At 56.4% G+C, this 16,165-nt stretch overlaps 2 protein-coding genes across 6 annotated transcripts; both read right to left on the bottom strand.

Moving 5' to 3' along the window:
* Positions 1 to 391: 391 nt before the first annotated feature.
* On the bottom strand, positions 392 to 7,279 carry LOC123598393 (probable transmembrane reductase CYB561D1). 2 transcript variants are annotated; one of them, XM_045478559.1, is made up of 3 exons: positions 5,831 to 7,279; positions 5,258 to 5,295; positions 392 to 4,666 (listed from the first exon to the last, which is right to left on the bottom strand). In XM_045478559.1, exons 1-3 carry the CDS (start codon positions 5,976 to 5,978, stop codon positions 4,163 to 4,165), a joined length of 690 nt encoding a protein of 229 aa, XP_045334515.1. In that variant the 5' UTR covers positions 5,979 to 7,279; the 3' UTR covers positions 392 to 4,162. The 2 variants fall into 2 exon arrangements, with proteins under 2 accessions (XP_045334515.1, XP_045334516.1); XM_045478560.1 differs by lacking the exon at positions 5,258 to 5,295 and having other exon boundaries at positions 5,964 to 7,279.
* A 116-nt stretch (positions 7,280 to 7,395) lies between these two features.
* Positions 7,396 to 16,016, bottom strand: ATXN7L2 (ataxin 7 like 2). 4 transcript variants are annotated; one of them, XR_006712581.1, is made up of 11 exons: positions 15,845 to 16,015; positions 13,863 to 13,928; positions 13,596 to 13,700; positions 12,984 to 13,191; positions 12,394 to 12,680; positions 11,719 to 11,801; positions 11,112 to 11,362; positions 10,120 to 10,318; positions 9,855 to 9,976; positions 8,401 to 9,364; positions 7,396 to 7,550 (listed from the first exon to the last, which is right to left on the bottom strand). XR_006712581.1 is itself a non-coding variant. In XM_045478555.1 (11 exons), exons 1-11 carry the CDS (start codon positions 15,969 to 15,971, stop codon positions 7,536 to 7,538), a joined length of 2,259 nt encoding a protein of 752 aa, XP_045334511.1. In that variant the 5' UTR covers positions 15,972 to 16,015; the 3' UTR covers positions 7,396 to 7,535. The 4 variants fall into 4 exon arrangements, 3 of the variants coding, with proteins under 3 accessions (XP_045334511.1, XP_045334512.1, XP_045334510.1); XM_045478555.1 differs by having other exon boundaries at positions 8,569 to 9,364; XM_045478556.1 differs by having other exon boundaries at positions 7,396 to 9,364; positions 12,394 to 12,584; positions 15,845 to 16,016.
* Between the last annotated feature and the right edge of the window lie 149 nt (positions 16,017 to 16,165).

The following is a 16,165-nucleotide window of genomic DNA, read 5'->3' as shown; positions in this document are numbered from 1 at the left end:
TTGCTCCTGCCTCCCTGGCTTGCCTGCTCCACTTTTCCCTCAGAAGTGCAGAATTAGGTAGGAGAGATTCAGACAGACCAGCTCCAGGAACTTCAGGTTGGATGACGGAACAACTGCACTGATTTCCGGATTTACACCAGCCCCATGCCTTGAAACCAGCAGCACTTAGGGCTGGCTTTGCCGGGCTTGGTGGCTTTCCTGACAGGAGTGGATGAGAGCTGACCTTTCATCTAGAAGGAAGAAATGTGTGTGTGCTCTCGGATGGCTGACGACACAAGCTGCCAGGGACTTGGGTCCTCTACGCATCTTAGCTGTAACTGTTTATCGCCTCCCTATAAAAGAAGCATCAAACCCAGAGCCAGGCTGAATGAAAGAGTCAAGGACAAGAACATACTATCACCTGTTTACATTTAATACTTTGGACTTTCCAATGCCTGTTAACATGCATTTTCTTATCAGACCCTCACAACATCCCTGTGAGGTAGGTCAAACAGTAAGTGATTTGCCCACAGCCACACCAGTGTTAGGAGCTGAGCAAATGTAGACTGCAGCCCTCCTGGTTCCCAGGTCAATGTGCTTTTTACTGCATGATACACAGGCTCTTAGGTCAACCGGATACAGGAAGAGTGGAGCACTACCCCAGAAGCCTCCCTGCTCCCTAAGGTTGCAAAGGGCCACCAGAAATGCTGAGATTGGGGCATCAGGACCAGGGGTGTCCTCTGGAAGTTAAGACAGATAACAGAAGGAAGGACAGGAGTACTGGAGGTTCAGAGTCAATGACAGCCACTGCCACTCTCAGCAGAGCCTACGCTGTGTTCCCGTCTTGATCTTTGTCAGGTGAAAAGGCCTTAGTAATATACCCAGAGGAAGCTCAAGGCCCACTCCCAAAGGAAAGCAGCCTCAAGCCATGGTTAGGAAGTGAGACTCTGACCACCCCCTCCCCATTCCATTACACTCTAGCTGCCCAGAAGGAGGGGGAAGGTGAGGGCTGGCTGACTCAGCCTGCAAGTGCCTAGAGCCCTGGAGCTGAAAGGCCCCAGCACTGTGCAGCTAATGATTATTGTTAACTCTGAACAGGCCTTGGCACAGCAGCCAGCTGGCTCAGGGAAGATGCCTAGATCTCCCACAGTGAGGTTTGAAAAACAAGACCCAGAGCAGCCATGCACGGGGGTGGAAGGGTGGAGACAATGAGAAAGAAGGGACAGGCTGGTGTCAGGGACTGGGATGGGCAGTCTGCCCTGTGAGATGCTAGGGAGAGGAGAAACAGGCTGGCAAGGGGCGGCGGCCTACCTTTGATGCAGCTGAACAGCCAAGAAGGTGAGGCTGGAAGAATTAATTCCCCAAGACACAGGGCTCCTGCCATTCAACACCAACCCCAGCTCTGGTGGGGCTCAAGGGGAGTGGTTACGGGAAAGATGGGGGCTGGGGGAGGGGTCTGAACCCAGACTGGTAATCCTGTTACCATTTGGATTTGGTTACAAAAAACATCTACATTTCTAATGTCCTCAAGGTTGAGTTTAAAATATCATATTTGGAATCAAGTCTTAGTGAGCCTGATATGCAAATTTGTGCAAATGACATGCTTTTTTTTTTTTTTTTTTTTTTAATTTGAGCACCCTGGCTTTTTTTAAAAAAGACAGTACAGGCTGACTACTAGCAGCTTTCCCTAGCCAGGGAACAAGGGCAAAAGGGTAGACATTCGCTTCTTCCCCCAAGGCCTCTGCCTCATTGCTGAGGAGCCCAGCTAATATCCCAGATGGGGAGATAAAGAGAGGTGGGGGTAACAGAGGGTGTAGGGAGGAGGAAACACACAAGCAGGAGGCATATGTAGCAGGCAGCTACCTCTTCCCAGCTGGAGGAAGAGTGCCCTGGCACTGAGGTCTAATGGTTGTCCAGCTGCTGGCCCAGGATGTGAGGGCAGGTGGTGATGGGATTCAGAGAAGGGGGGCGGAAGTCCCCCCACAACCTGGCCAACCGGGAAGAAGGGCTCCTCCTGGTGACCTACTCCCTATACTGCAGTCAGGCTAAGCAGAAGACCACCTGTGCCCTCCTCTCGGCCCTGTGCCCTTGCCCTCCAGGCCTCCTGGTCAGATAGGTGACAGCTGGCGCCCCTTCCTCCTGCAGAATATAAATGACTTCCCCCTTCCTCCGAGGGCTGGGAATAGACATCAGCTGGCACAGCCCACGCAAACTGCCGGCTGTCAGCCCGCCTGCCCGCCCGCCCACCAGCCCCCGCACCACCTGGGAGGAGGCAACACCTCAGGCAGGCTCAGGCTTTATGGCGCTGCCTGCTTGGCTCGCAGAAACTGGTGAACCTCACCGGCCCTGTCACCCTGCTGTAGACAGGATGGGACTCCCAGCACTGGCTGTGACAGGGGGAGAGGAGATGGAGTCCCTGATCCGAGTGACACTAGGGAAGAATGCCCCAGGAACCATCTTCTCCAAGTTCAGACCACATTGGGTAGAAGAGCAGACAATGAAACAGGTATAATCGCTCTCTGAACAGCAGAGACCCCCTTTAGATGCTCTGGGTCTGGAGAGCTCCTGGAGATGCCATCTGACCCAATGAGATCCACTCAGAGGACGCTTGTGCCCTCGCAGTCCCAATTCCTGGACTGTTAAATCATACCAACCTCCTTGCTTCCGAGCCACCCAGACAGGAAGCTCTTACATCTTAGGAAGACCTGGGACATCTAAATTATTGCCATCTAGGAACGCCTGCCCTGCTCCTGGGACCTGGAGCTCCAGCCCCTACACCCAGACCTCCCAGAGTGTCCCCTGAGCTGTCTTTACTTGCCTCAACATCAGCTTTTCTGGCTTAGCCATCTTCAGTCCTTGTCATCATCTATGGAGGTCCATCTCTGCGACCAAGCCAGATCACAGTTAACCAGTCCGGCATCCACCCCTCACCACTGAGAATGGTCTGGGGAACTAGCTTCAGTTTGGAACAAGGAGGGGTCTCTGCAGGGAAGAGGACCTGGCCCTTTTTTGCCAACTGGCAACAAACTCAGCCCCCTCCTAGACCAAAGAGCTGGCAAGAGACCGCAACTGAGAAAAGCTTAGCTGAGAAAGGGACCAGGGAGACTTTGTTTTCCCTAGATCAGAAAAGCCCTACCCCTCTTCCTTAGCTCTTAGTTTGTTCTAAAAGTTTCAGAACACCTACATAAAGCTATGTGCTAAGGCAAGAATGTGAGCCCTAGGAAGGGCTGAACATGAGAAGCTCAGGACTGCTTTGCCACTGAGAACACATGTCAGGGAAGGTGCAAACCCATGACATGCAGCCCTCAAGCCCAGATTCTGAGGTGGGCTGAAGGAAGTTCTTAACTGAGCTAAGACGCCCAGCCAGGAGCCATAGGCTTGGTTAGGCCAATGCCCTTCTGCTCCTTCAAAAGCTTTAAAGTGACTTTAGTGCCTTTACTGTCTTGGAGTTCAAAAGAGCCTCACATGGGACCCTTCTTTCCACAGTGCCTGACCTTCTGTGCCCTAGTCCAGGAGCCAAATTGGCACAGATTCCTGGAAGGCCACAAAGACAGACCTGTCCCTTCAGAGGGATAAGAGAATAACAAATGTATGAATCACATCCTGAGTCTGCTTAGTGGTCCAGCCACCGTTCCAGAGCGGGGAGAGTGTTCTGTGACATCAACCTAACAGACACTGAATATTGGGAGATTGTTTAGAAACTCACCCATGACACAGATGTGGAAACTGAGGTCCTGAGGCATGTGACTTGCCTAAGGTTGCACATTAGAACCTACAGGAACCATAACCCATGGGCTCTCTCCACACTGCTGTCTCCAACAGACCCAAAGAGCCACTGTGCTCATTCATAAGTTACCGTAACCCAACTCTCCATCAGGAGCACAGGCAAGAAATGACTGCCAACACCACCACCGCCGCCGCCCAACACTTCTGTGTCCCATCAAGAGTGGAGGCTTCAGGACCAAGGCCCCCCCCCCATCACCTTCCACTTGCACCCAGTATATTTCCCCACTTGGGCCCCCTGAATCGTCGTCAACAATAGCAGTTTGGGTTTCTGTGGCCCCTGGCCCAGCTAAGAAGTACAAAAATCCTACCACTTCTGAAGTGGATCCCTTGAAGGTCACCAGAGGAAACATTTAAGTCCAAGGCAAGTGTCCCACCTACATTCAAAGTTCAGAGGAACTTACATTTCCATTTTCTTCTTTGGCAAGTAGGAGCTGGAGATCTGGTGCATGATCACCAGGGCCGGATAGAGGGGCAGTGCCAGGCACAGGTACCAGGCTGCACCTTTGATCTGGGCCTGGAACCACACTGAGTGCATGCCTAGGAACACCGTTCCTGTAGCCATCAGGTAGACCACCAGTCCACAAGTCAGATGGTAGAGCTTGAGGCGAGCCACCCTTGAGACTCTGGCTGCTCGAGGACAGAGGAGGCAGAGCCCACATAGTGCCTGACCACTAGTGGCCAGCAGGGTCAGAGCGCCTACCCAGCTGTGCCAGGACACCAGGTGGGGCAGCTCACTGCGGGTCCTGCTGGAGATGATGAAGCCCAGGCCCAGGGCTGCACAGAGGATGGCTAGGGTCTGCCCTGCCCAGTGGAGTCGGATCCGAGCCTTTCGGGAGCAGAAGAAGAACGGGGAGTGCTCAGGCGAGAAGAGCAGGATGGCCTCAGCCATGCAGAGGCAGAACTGTGAACACAGGAGAGGGCCCGTGAGCCTCAGGCCAGCTTGGAGGCCTAAGAAAAAAGGGGTGCTCTTATACATCCAAACAGGGAGTACAAAGGGTGGAGGCCAAAGAACTCCCACCAGGACCTCCTGCATCACAGGTCAGGATTTCTGGGCACAATGGAGAATCAACACTCGAGTGGAAGTTTTATCACTCAGGCTGACATCCATGCCCTACCTCCTCCTCCTCCTCCACAGGCAATGATTCCCACTTCTTGACCAATATTAAGCAAATCTTTGGCAAGTTCCTTAACTTTGAGGGGGTAGGGGTGTTGGGGGGGGGGTGATTGGACAACACCCCTTCTACTTCCTCCTTTCAGACCATAGGGGAGAAAGATACATCTTCCATACTCTCCCAACCCCCTTCAACCACTTGATACTAACTACAGCCCGGCCCTCCATGTCTCCCAATCATAGGTTGCAGGGAAAGATGGGGCCCTTGCTCTTTCCCCCACCTCTCTGAGCCTCAGAAAGGCTGCACGCCTTCGGAAGGCTGGATGCTTCCCTACGGGCATATTCTAACGAATCAGCTGCAGAAAAGAAGCCCAAACTCACCGCCAAGGCCATGAATACAGGGTGCCAGGAGAAAAGACCTAAGAATCAAAGAGAACAGACTGACGGCTGGGCACCATTGTTTCTGCCCCTGTGGCTGGCTGGAGCCCAAAAAATCTGGCTATAGGGGAAAGGTCAGTGTACTATCCCCAGCTCCAATCACGAATCAGGAGCTCCGTGCAAAGTGGAGCAGTCAAGGGGACTTACGATGACCAACTAAGGGGACAAATATACATCAATTTGGCCTGTGTTCCCCATTCGGCACCTCGCAGCTGTCAGCCCAGTCCTAGAACGGACCTTGGTCTTCTTTGCTTGTATTCTCCATGAGGGTCTCTGCTTCTGATGAGCTGAGGTCAGTTCAGTGTCTGCCTCTCCACCCCAGCACCCAGAGTCGGATCCTTCCAGGACCCACCTCCCGGGGACCCGCCCCACCACGCCCTTACTACCCTTCCACAGTACGCCTCCCCCCACCACTGCGGGGGTCCCCACGCCAGTTCTCCGAGCGCTCCAGGCGCCGCTCCTCCAGCATCCCGGCTCCGCCCCCTTTCCTGGCCCCGCCCCGCCTTGCACACTCACTGGTTCCCGGCCGGGACAGCACAGTCAGAAAGATGGTGAAGCCCAAAGCCACCAGGTGCGCCAAGATCCCACTGCCTCTCCGCAGCCAGCGGGTCAGTCTCGGCTCCCTCGCTGGAGCGGGAACCAGACCTACCTCCAGGGGCTGCATGGCCGGGCCGGCGCACACTCACAGCTGCTAGAGCGCGTCTTCCGGGTTTGCGATCGCGGAGGCGGCCGCGACGGCGGGAGAGGCCCCTCCCCGGGCCGCCGCCGGCAGTACGGCGGACTCGCCCACAGCGCCCTCTGTGGGCTGGGGGGAAAGCGCGTCGGCCCTAGGGAGCCCTGGGGGCAGAAGGGGACCCGACAGCAGGCGACCAGCCTGGTTTCTTCGGTCAACCTCATTTGCACCTTTCTGTCCACAAGGACTTACGCCTCAAGTAGCCTGTGGAAATTACACGTATGGTAACTGATTCCACCCAAACCCCAATCACAAACTTCGTACACTGAACCAAGAGCGTGAGACCAGTGGTTTGAAGTCTTCTAGAAACACTGGATTTCTCCACCTGCCTACACCCTCCTGCCATCCCTTCTTCTGGCTTGTTAAGGGAATAAGAGTCTTTTCCGCCTAAAAGCAAAGAGACCGAAAGGACAAGGCCAAAAAATAGTGCCCTGTGCCTGGTGAGTTCAGGTTTGAGGACCAAAGGAGGGACATGCACTAGTCTCCAGTGAGATAAAGGGAAGAACTAGGGCACACGCAGCCCTTCCCACCTCCACACCATCTGTTCAGTCCTGGGGAGCCAGGTGATCCTGAGGGACCAGGTCCTCCCACATTCCTGCTGCCTCCCACACCAGAAGTTCTGTAAGTGATCATACCCTTCCCCTTCTTGCCTCCAAAAAGGTGTGGTTCACCTTAAGGAGGCCTACCTGGGAGAGACCCTATCCCTTCCTGAAGGGCAAACCCACAGGCTACGGACAGAGACCAAAACAGGCTGTCCCGCAGAAATCACGGACATCCTTAGAGCAGTTACCAACTCAATTCGAGCTCCCCGAGTGGTTGAGAAAATAAGGCTGCTAGTGAGAGGCGGGAAGGGCAGGAACAGCTGAAGAGACTGAGGCAATAATTCAGAGATGGGATGGAGGTCCAGGACTGGATGGAGGCTGAAAAACTGGACAAGGGCCCTAGCTGACTCCCGCAGAGGTTCAGGGCAAAGACCTGAGAGTAGAGCCGGAGGTGTGGCTCCCCACCCGGTCAAGTTTCCCTTGATGACTGGAGTCATCTCTGGGGTAAAGACTCTGGCTAGCCTTGCTCACTCAGAGCGACATGCCTCATCATCTTATCTGAAGAGAAGACTTCCCCCATGACACAAACCCCAGCCATTTCCACATTGTTTAAAAGGACAAAAATATAAGAGCTAAGAGACATCTGCAGGCAAGAGATGGGAGCTGGAGTCTGGCTGCCCATCATCTTGGCCTCTTGGGGTGCGGATGGGGACAGCAAGGACACTCATTTTATTACATCTTTTTCCTTCCTTTTCTACGTTTCTGTTTTTACATTTTCTTAGCAGCAACAGAACAGGGAGACAGTCTTGAGGTATTTTAAAGAGTTTTTTTTTTTTTTTCTTAAAAAAAATAATATAAAGTTATAAAAAGCGGCAGCAGCCTGGGGCCCGGATCTGGAGGGGAGGAGGTGCTGGCGGCTCCATCGCAGTGGGCAGGCACTTTCTTGTTAATGGGCTTTAGACTGCAGGAAGACAAGAGGCAAGAGACACAGTCAGGCTGGGGGGCCTAGCAGGCCTCCTACCCGTGCACTGTGTGGACCATTGGAGCTAAAGCTTGCTTTTCTCCTGCTGGGCTGGTGAGGGAAGCTGGGTGAAGGGTGAAGGGAGAGATGAATGCTAGCCCAACAAGGACAGCCTGAAAACACCCATGTACACATGCACACACGTGTGGGGCACTGCCCCAAACCCTTTCATATGGGTGCCAGAGGATTTGGTGCACGTCTGGCCCGTGCCTGAACCGGAAGGGCATCCCCTGTCTCACCGCCAGTAAGTCCCTCCTGGCTGAGATCAAATGGATAGCCCATATAATGCTACTCCAGGACTGCCATCAGAAGAGGCACATAAACCTGGCTGCTGGCTTTACCAGAAACCCTGGAAAACTCGCCTAGCCCCTGAAAACCTGGAAGTGGGCACATGTGCAAGGTGGACACATATACGTATGTGGACCTTGGGTGGTGTTCCTGCCCTTGCATGCCCTGATGCCCAGAGGCAGAACCAAAGAACTGGACCAGCCTGCCCACCCTGCTGCCCAGCATGTCGGGCCACAGCTTGGCAACCCAGACTCCACCCCATTGCCCAAACCTTTCCCATCAGAGTTCATGGAGTCCAACTGCCTTTCCTTCAGGGGACAGAGGTAGCTCTAGTTCCTGGTGTGAAGGCCACAGCCAATTCAGAAAGTGGCCCTTTGATTAAAACAGAAGCAGGTGTCGGGGCAGGGGAGAGGCAGCATCTCTTTAGCTCAAGGGAGAGGGCTGGAGATAGAGGGAGGCCCATCAAACAAAAGCTAGGTTACCTTTCGAAGAGCTGACCTACCTCTCCCTAGAGAAGATGGCCCAGGAACTGTCTCAATTTCCTCTTTCATCCCTTCCCTACACAAACATTTACTTAGCACCTTCTCTGTGTCAGATCCCCACTGTGTATTCTACCCTCGTCCATCCTGACTTTTCCCTGCCCATGCTCTTCAGGGAGCTGGGCTGGTACCTTCAGTGTAGAACACTTCTCCTCAAAGGCCATGGCTGGACCCGGCTTCTTGCGGCGCACAGAACAGGCCGCATCAGCAGGGGCGCCAGCCTGGCAGTGCTTGGCCTTCACTGGCCGGCAGTAAGTGGCCAGGTTTTTCCGCTTCTTGGCTACCTCCTCCTCAGAGAGGCAATTGGTTGGCAGGGCCTTGGCTGGGTGTCCAGCCGCTCCCCGGTTGTCCAGCTGAGAAGCCTTGACTGGAGTAGGGGGCTGATGAGGGGAACCCCGACAGTCCAGGGGCCCTGCCCGCTTCACTCTTGGCCCCACTGTCCCATTAAGCCCCATGCCCAGGGCAGTTTTAGTCTTGGCCGAGAGGCCCCGGCAGCCAGAGGGTTTGCCTTTTCCAGGGGGATCCAGGATGCAGGTCCGTTTGAAAGTAGTGGGGCCTGGTGATAACTTTCGCTTTCGAGAAGGGGCCTCCACCTCAGCCCCATCCTTGCCTTTGGACGACTTGCTGGCCTTCGAAGGCGGGAGTTTGCTGAAGGATGGGGATGGCGTGTTGGCAGGCAGTGGTGAGGTGATGGCCTGGCTCCCGCCCATGCACTCCGCCTGGCTGCAGGCAGCTGCCACACTGGGGGAGCCTGCAGGGTAGCTGGGGACAAGGCCGTCCTTGGCGGGGGGCGTGGAGGCTGGGCAGGCGGGTCTGAGGGGTGGGCCTGGAAGGCGGGGGCAGCTGCCAGTAGAGGATGGGCTCAGGGGAGCAGCGAGTGCGGAGCTGACAAGGTGGGATGGAGGCTCAGCCGCCGGTGGGATCTTCCTGCAGCAGAGAGAGAGCTCCACTGAGATGCCAAGCAAACAAGAGGCCCTCCCTTCCGACATACACCAGTCTCTCCGCCCCACCTAGAGATGGCCCACAGAGCCCCGGCCTTGCTGCCATCTGCTGGGAGACACTGGAACTGAGGGTTAGGAAGACAGCACAGGGATAAGCAGGAATGCACTAGTATACACACCCATTAAGAACCTCGTTTCAAATTTCAGTTTGGACATCCCCTATCCCTAGTCACCCAAGAGGTACTGGAAGTGATGGCTAAGAGTCGGGATTCCCTCCCAGACCGCCCACCCATGCCCTGCCTTAGCCCAGCTTCAGGCTGCCAAGTTTTCCCGCCTCCTGTTCGTTCTATCTGGGGTCTTCCCGACAAACGCCGAACCACATCCATAGGTATGTGAGAAGAATTAGGGCTTCTGAAGCTCACGTATGTCTGGGGCTTGAGGTCTAGGGAGGGAAGTTCTGGGCCTGAGAGACTCACTTCCACATGTGTGAGCTGAGGTGCCGCTCCAGCATGGAGCTCAGTGCTGAGCAGAACCGGTCCAGCCGGCGGCTAAACACGTAGCATCCTGGACTCACCAGCCGGCTCCCAAACGTGCAGAACTAGAGGCAGAAGGAAGGTCCGTGGTTAGCGGGGCCTGGGATGCAGGGAGGGCTCCTGTACAAAGGATCTGACCTCCTCCCCGCACTGTGGGCCAGGAGGGCTGGGCCACCCCCCACCCCAGGTCCCTGCCCCAGGTCCTTACCGCCTGTGGCCGCGGGGGCCGGGTTGCATAATGGCAGTCAGGGGGGAGGTGGAGGTCGTCAGATGTCCCCTCCTCCTCACTCTCCTCGCTGGAGGCCTGGGCCCCACCCCGGGGCAGGGGAAAGGGGAACAGGCCTGGGTCCCCATCACCACCACAGGGGCCTTCATCATCCAACTCACTCTCAGAGGAGGCCCGGGACCTGGAAGGGCCAAAGGGGATGTGAGGGCGATGAGACTGAGACAGGAGTGGGTCGGGGTGGTGGTGTCCCTGAACCGCCAGGGCAGACACCCTGCTGGGCAATCAGACAAAGAGGAAGGAGGACAGGAAGGGAGGGAACAACAGAGCTCACATTGTAAGAGCCGGAAAGGTCAGGGGCCACAGCTCCCAAGGGATCCTCTCCCCAGCCCCTTCACTTCCCAGGCCCTGCCTCCTGGGGGGTGGGGGGTGGGGTGGGGAATCTGCTCCAGATTTGCCTTCTCCAGAAAATCTTCTGAGCTTAACTGCACCCAGCTCTGGTCAGCCCAGTCAATTCTCTCAACCCCCTTCTTGCATGAGCCTGTGAGCTGAGCCTGTTTCACGTCTGCCCCCTGTGTTACAGGCAGAGATGCATGTGTCTCCTTCCGGCAAGGCAGGCTCTCCCAGGGCTCCAGCGCAGCCTCTGCACACGAAGGGGCCAGTGAATGAATACAGTAGGACTGCCTCACCCAGGACCCTGACCCTTTCGGTTCCCCAGTTACAAGTTTTGGCCTGTCAGAAGCAGCTGGGAAAATGTTTTTATCCCAGGTACTGTTAACTGGCAAGCTACACAGAGCCTGAGGTACTACAGTATGCTTGGTTAGAAGCAGGTAGTCCCCTACTTCCACACCACTGCTGGGGGCCCCCAGGTATCCCCCCAACTCAGGGCAGAGTGAGACTCCCTGGGTCGATCTCCCGGGGTCCCTGATGGTTTCAGACCAAGTGTCCCCAGATGGGGGACTGGATCCTGGACTTACCTGGGCAGTGCACAGTATGGGTAGGTCTGCTTGGCGCGAGCAGAGAAGGTGCTGCTGGGGGCGGCCGCTGCCACAACCTGGACTGAAGAGGGGGGCTCCTGGGAGGGGCGCTCAAGAGTGGGCTCCTTGCGCCCTGGGCTCTTCTCCTTGGGAGACTCCCCTTTGCGAGAGTTGGCCTTCAGTTCTGCCACTAGCACATCAAAGTCCTTGGCTCGGCCCTGGACCTCCCGGCGCTGGTGCACTGAGTGGATCTAGAATAGGGTGAAGGGTGGGGAGGGGGTGTGAGCTGAGCAGGAGTAAGAGGCGGCAGTGTGCTCTAGCCTGGGCAAGTGGAGAAGGGGGCTGTGAGTATGTTTGTGGGTGTATTTGTGTGTCTTTGTTTCACTCCCCCAAAGGACCAGAACCTTCCATTGGAGTGGGGCAATCTGGAAGCCACCCCTACCTACTGTTCCACCGCGGGCCCACTGAGAACAGCCTCCTCTCCCCTTGCTTCACTGGGGCTTTACTCCCACCCCCTGAGCTGGATCTTGGCTAACGCTGTGGTTTCTCCCCTTGCCCAGGACCTGTGTGTGTGCTGTCCCTCACGGTGCGGTGGGACTGGGATTACCTTGCAGGTTAGCAGGCGGGTACAGATCTTTTTGGTCTCTGGGTTTATTACACCACACTGCCTGTTGAGGTCGCACTCCTTCCCTGTGGGGAAAACAGTTCCTGTGAACCCCATGGCCATTTCCCATGGAAAGGCCTAGGGAGAGCTGGGCCTGAGACACAAGAGCCTCTGGCGGTCAAGTCCAGGGCTGCGGCCTCCCAGAGAAACGCCTCCCAGCACCAGCAGCTCCCTGCTGGGCAAAAGAACTATCCCCATCCCCATGCCCAGCCCAGGCCCTCCTTTTAGCAATGCCAAGTCCAAAACAGGGCAACACATATCAAGAAACAAAAGCAGCCACAGGTATGTGGGATGCCAGAGAAACCAGCTGTGGGAGCAATCGGGTGCCCTGGATCTAGGTGAGAAAAGAGCTAAAGGTCAACAGCCCAGGGTGATGCCCTGCTTGGGCATAAGCTCCCTTAGCCTTGATCAGGAAACCTGGGCTGGAGAGAGCCTTCCTAGAAAGCAAGGAGTTTAAGCACGTGTCCACATCAAGGGATGACCATGGGCTCCCGTACCCTGCAACCAGTGATGGCCGGGCCCACTCGTTCCTGACCCCTTTCCATCAGGTCCAAGGACAAAGTAGTCCAAAAGGGTTCCCACTCTACCTTCCCGACCCCCAAGATCATGACTACTTACGAGCCATCTTCCGGTGGGTTTTGGGGGGCAGTCTGGCCCCACCAGGCTCCTTTTCAGGGGGGCTGCCTTCAGCCCGGTGACTGGGGCCCTCGCTGGGGGTCATCTCAATGCTCTCTCTCCCAGGAGGTTCTTTAGAAGGGGTTGCCATGGGGGTTTTTCCAGGGGAGTCCTTGGTGAGGCCACCAGGCTGGCTGAGGAAAGCAGAGGGCGGGGCCACCCTGATTCCGTGTCCATCGGGCTTCGGGAGACTGGACATCTTCTCCAGATTCACCACAGGCACGAAAAGGCTACATATGGAGAGAGGGTGTGGGCTGGGGGGCAGGGGGGCTGGGCCTGGGCCCTGGACTCTAGCCCAGAGCCATCTCCTTCCCAGCCCTGGAATTTGGGTGGGCTCCAGCAGGGGTGCAGAACATGGGAAAAGGGGACCCCATATGCCTTGGAACATATGGAAGGGAGCGGCAGAGAGAGCTGGCTGCCTCCTGCTGTGAGCAGTGCCCATGGCCCCACAGCTGCCTGCATTTGTGTTAATCCCTCCCTGGGCTAGGGTCAGGGTCAAGGCTGGTCTCAGGGAGTTTCCAGCCTCTCCTTACCAGAGGTTGTCCTTCTGTGTCTTATCAGGAGGCTGGTGGCCACGGCTCCGGGACCCCTGGCCCTTCTCCCTGGAGGTTTTGGTGGAACCTGGGGCCCTACAAGCTGGGCCCTGCCCATTCACTACATGGCATTTCTGAGAGCTGGCAGGGGCTGGAGGTGGGGGTGGGGCCCGGGCGTAAAGCTTGCTGAGGGGCCCATGTCTTCTTTCTGTCACCAGGAGGTGGAGAGAGTAATCGAGGTGAGTGATATCAACTGCCTCCTTCCCCAACCTCCTAGCCCTGCTCATAGACTCACAATACAAACTCTGGACTTTCCCAAGACTAGATTTTAAATTTGCCGTCTTCCCACCTGAATCTGAGCCTTCAAGACTCAAAAATTCTAGGATCCAGTTTCTTGAACCTTTTAGCTCTTCCTCTAATTCCACCAGATGCTAGAATTTTGCTCAAACAATCACTCTGACCTGCCACAATCCTCTGAAACCGCCCCCAGGACCTTCTGATCCCCAGCGCCTTCCCCTATTACCCACGTGACCTCCCAACTGACCCTGTCCTCAGAGTTCCGCGCTCCACCTTCCCCTGTTCCCTCTATCTCCTCCCTAGGGCGCCCCTCACCGCAGTGCTTCTGGAAAGCTTGAGGCTTCACCACTTGGCTGCAGTGGTTACACACAACCAAATAGAAGTCGTCATGGGCAGGGCAGTGCCCGAAGATGGACATGTCTGCAATGACAGAAGTCCTTATCACTGGGGCTGGGGATCCCAGGGTTTCCCTGTAAGATCAGAGAGCACTCCTACCCCCACTCAGAAGATACCCTCCCCACCCCCACCCCCACAGCCCCCCATCTGCCCCAGGTCCCAGCCCTAATGTGTGTCAACTCCCACCTTCTTTAATGAGGGTCATGGCATCCAACTTCTTTGTGTTTTTGTTACTCTCCTCCAACTCAGCCCCTGGAGGAGAAACACAGCTCAGAAGGCCCACCCCTACCCCAGAAGCCCCAACTCCTACCCAACCAGCACTGGCAGCCAAGCAGTAGGAAGCCCACACTCCCTAACAAGCTCCTGGTGCTCAGGACCACTTGGAGAAGCTTTCAGTGGGTCATTTTCAAGCGCCCATTCTTCCTTTACCTGCTACCTCTGCAATGAGCTAATTCCATTAGAAGGGATCCTGGCACCTTTCCTATGGACCCTTCACTCCAAGGTGCAAGTCAGGGTTCCACTGCTGACTAGCTGAGTGATTGTGGGTAAATATGATCTCCTTCTGGGCTTGCTTCCCCATTTAAATGAGAAACAATCCTTAGCATATTTTACTATACCCTTCTTGAGATTTCTTAGATGGGTCCTTTCTGCTACTCTGTGCCATACCAAACATATACTCTCCTAGGACTCCATCCCCATGAATGCAATTTTGTTCCACTTGGGTTACCATGGCACTGACAAAGTTACACCCAGCTTCTCAGGTCCTGCGTTGACAGGATGGTCACAGAGCACAGAAACTGCTGTATTGGGGGTCCTATGGCATCTTCAAAGTCCCCTTGGTCAGCTATGCAAGCCCCTCCCCTCTTTAGGAGGGCTTTGGGCAAGGGTTGCCCTTGTACCTCAGTTTCTGGGTTGATGACAAAAACATCTTAGCTGTGCAAAGCAGCTCTTTCCCCCATCCCCCTACCTCACTCCTCTCCCCTCCCCTCCTCTACGCCCCCTCCCTGTCCCTTGGAAAAAAAAATCAATTCTGAGTCACCAAACCCGTCTGATTCCATTTCCGGTTCTCAAAGCACCCAGACCCTGACAATGGCCCCATCCTTGCCCACCCAGCATGGGGCAGTCCTGGGGTAGCCTGGGCTTCCACTTAGATGTGCATCTAACGCCTACTAATAGATTTGCCCCTTTCTAGGATGAGAAGATCGCTGACAGTCTTACATAATCTCCAGATATGAGGGGTAGTGGGTTAGACATGCAAGAGACAAGGGGCAGCTCCCACTCTTAAGTCCGTTTAAATGCAGTGATGGGCAGAACTGAGCTGGGAGTCGGATGTCTCAAGAGGAGAACAAGTGTCATCAGAGACCGCTCCATGCGGTCTCCTCCTCCACCTCTTCTCACTTGCAAACTTCTTCAGGGCTGTGATGCCTGCTGTCACCCCAAAGGCCACGAGGCCAGGTGCCCCTTGGGGCCCAGGAGACAAAGATCAGCAGAAGGGGCTGTCAGCCCCCTTACTAAAGGCACTCAGGGGCCTAGAGAAGGTGGGGGTCAGGGGAGAGAGCCAAGAGGGAGGGCAAGAGGCCCGGGAAAGGACTGAGGGTTGCAGGCAGAGAGGGATGGATGGACGAAAGGAGGGAGGAAGGGAGGATGGATTGATGGATGGACCGACGAACTAATGCGGAGGGGGCGGGGGGGGGGTGGTCCAGTAGCACTGTAACCGGCAGGCAAACGCCGAGGAGGAGCAGGAGGTGTGGGGCAGAAGGCGAAAGAACAAGGGGGGTTGGGAGGGGGGCACAGAAGTGGGGTGCGTGGGAAACACGTGGAGAGGACTGTTGCGGACGGGGAAAGCCCTAGGCAGGTGCAGGAGGGGCGGAAGCTAGAGGACAGCAGGCGAAGAGAAAGATAAAGGCAAGCAGATGTGGGGGCAGGTACTGGGCACCGGCAGAAGCAGAGGTGGGCAGGGTGGGCTGCGGGCTGTGAGCCGGCGCTAGGACCCGGAGGCGCGAAGGTGACGGAGCAGGCGGGCACTAGGACCCGGCGGGTCCTTTGTTTGGGGGGCCGGGGAGCCGGACGGCGGCTCCCGTCGGCGGCTCCCCTCTGCTGGCGGGGGCCCGGAGAGGGGGAGGGGAGACAGTGATGGGGTCCCCGGACTCTAGGGGAGCTTCACTCACCGTCGGCCGCGGGCAGGTCGGCCCGTTCCACCCACGAGCTCCAGCTCTGTCCCGCGAAGTCATCGAGACTCGGCACCCGCCGCTCCAGAGCGGCCATTGCTGCCGCCGCGCGTTCACGCACCGCCATCACCGCCGCGGACGCGCGCCCGCCCCGGCGCCACCGCCGCGCGGGCCCCCTCCCCCCAAGCCCCGCCGCGGGCACGCCTCCCCTCTCCCTCCCACCTTTCCAGCTCACTCTTTGCGCAAGCGCAGCACAGGTTGCCTGCCCCTCACTCTCCCTCCCGCGTAGCCTTCTGGGAAATGTAGTCTTGGAGGGCGTGC

This window comes from Leopardus geoffroyi, chromosome C1, assembly GCF_018350155.1.
Source record: "Leopardus geoffroyi isolate Oge1 chromosome C1, O.geoffroyi_Oge1_pat1.0, whole genome shotgun sequence".
Taxonomy (NCBI): Eukaryota; Metazoa; Chordata; class Mammalia; order Carnivora; family Felidae; genus Leopardus; species Leopardus geoffroyi.
The sequence above is the reverse complement of the archived record's forward strand: the minus strand, read 5'-3'. Positions and strand labels throughout refer to the sequence as shown.

Bases quoted from the DNA above. Each gene is read 5' to 3' on its own strand.
- LOC123598393 (XM_045478559.1), bottom strand. From the start codon at position 5,978: ATGCAGCCCCTGGAGGTAGGTCTGGTTCCCGCTCCAGCGAGGGAGCCG. The intron at 5,296-5,830 runs GTGAGTGTGCAA...TTTGATTCTTAG, and splicing joins GCTGTCCCGGCCGGGAACCA to GTCTTTTCTCCTGGCACCCT. The intron at 4,667-5,257 runs GTGAGTTTGGGC...CTGTGTTCACAG, and splicing joins CTGTATTCATGGCCTTGGCG to TTCTGCCTCTGCATGGCTGA.
- ATXN7L2 (XM_045478554.1), bottom strand. From the start codon at position 15,971: ATGGCGGTGCGTGAACGCGCGGCGGCAGCAATGGCCGCTCTGGAGCGG. The intron at 13,701-13,862 runs GTGGGAGTTGAC...CTGTCATTGCAG, and splicing joins CATGACCCTCATTAAAGAAG to ACATGTCCATCTTCGGGCAC. The intron at 11,802-12,393 runs GTAAGTAGTCAT...TTTTCCCCACAG, and splicing joins AACCCACCGGAAGATGGCTC to GGAAGGAGTGCGACCTCAAC.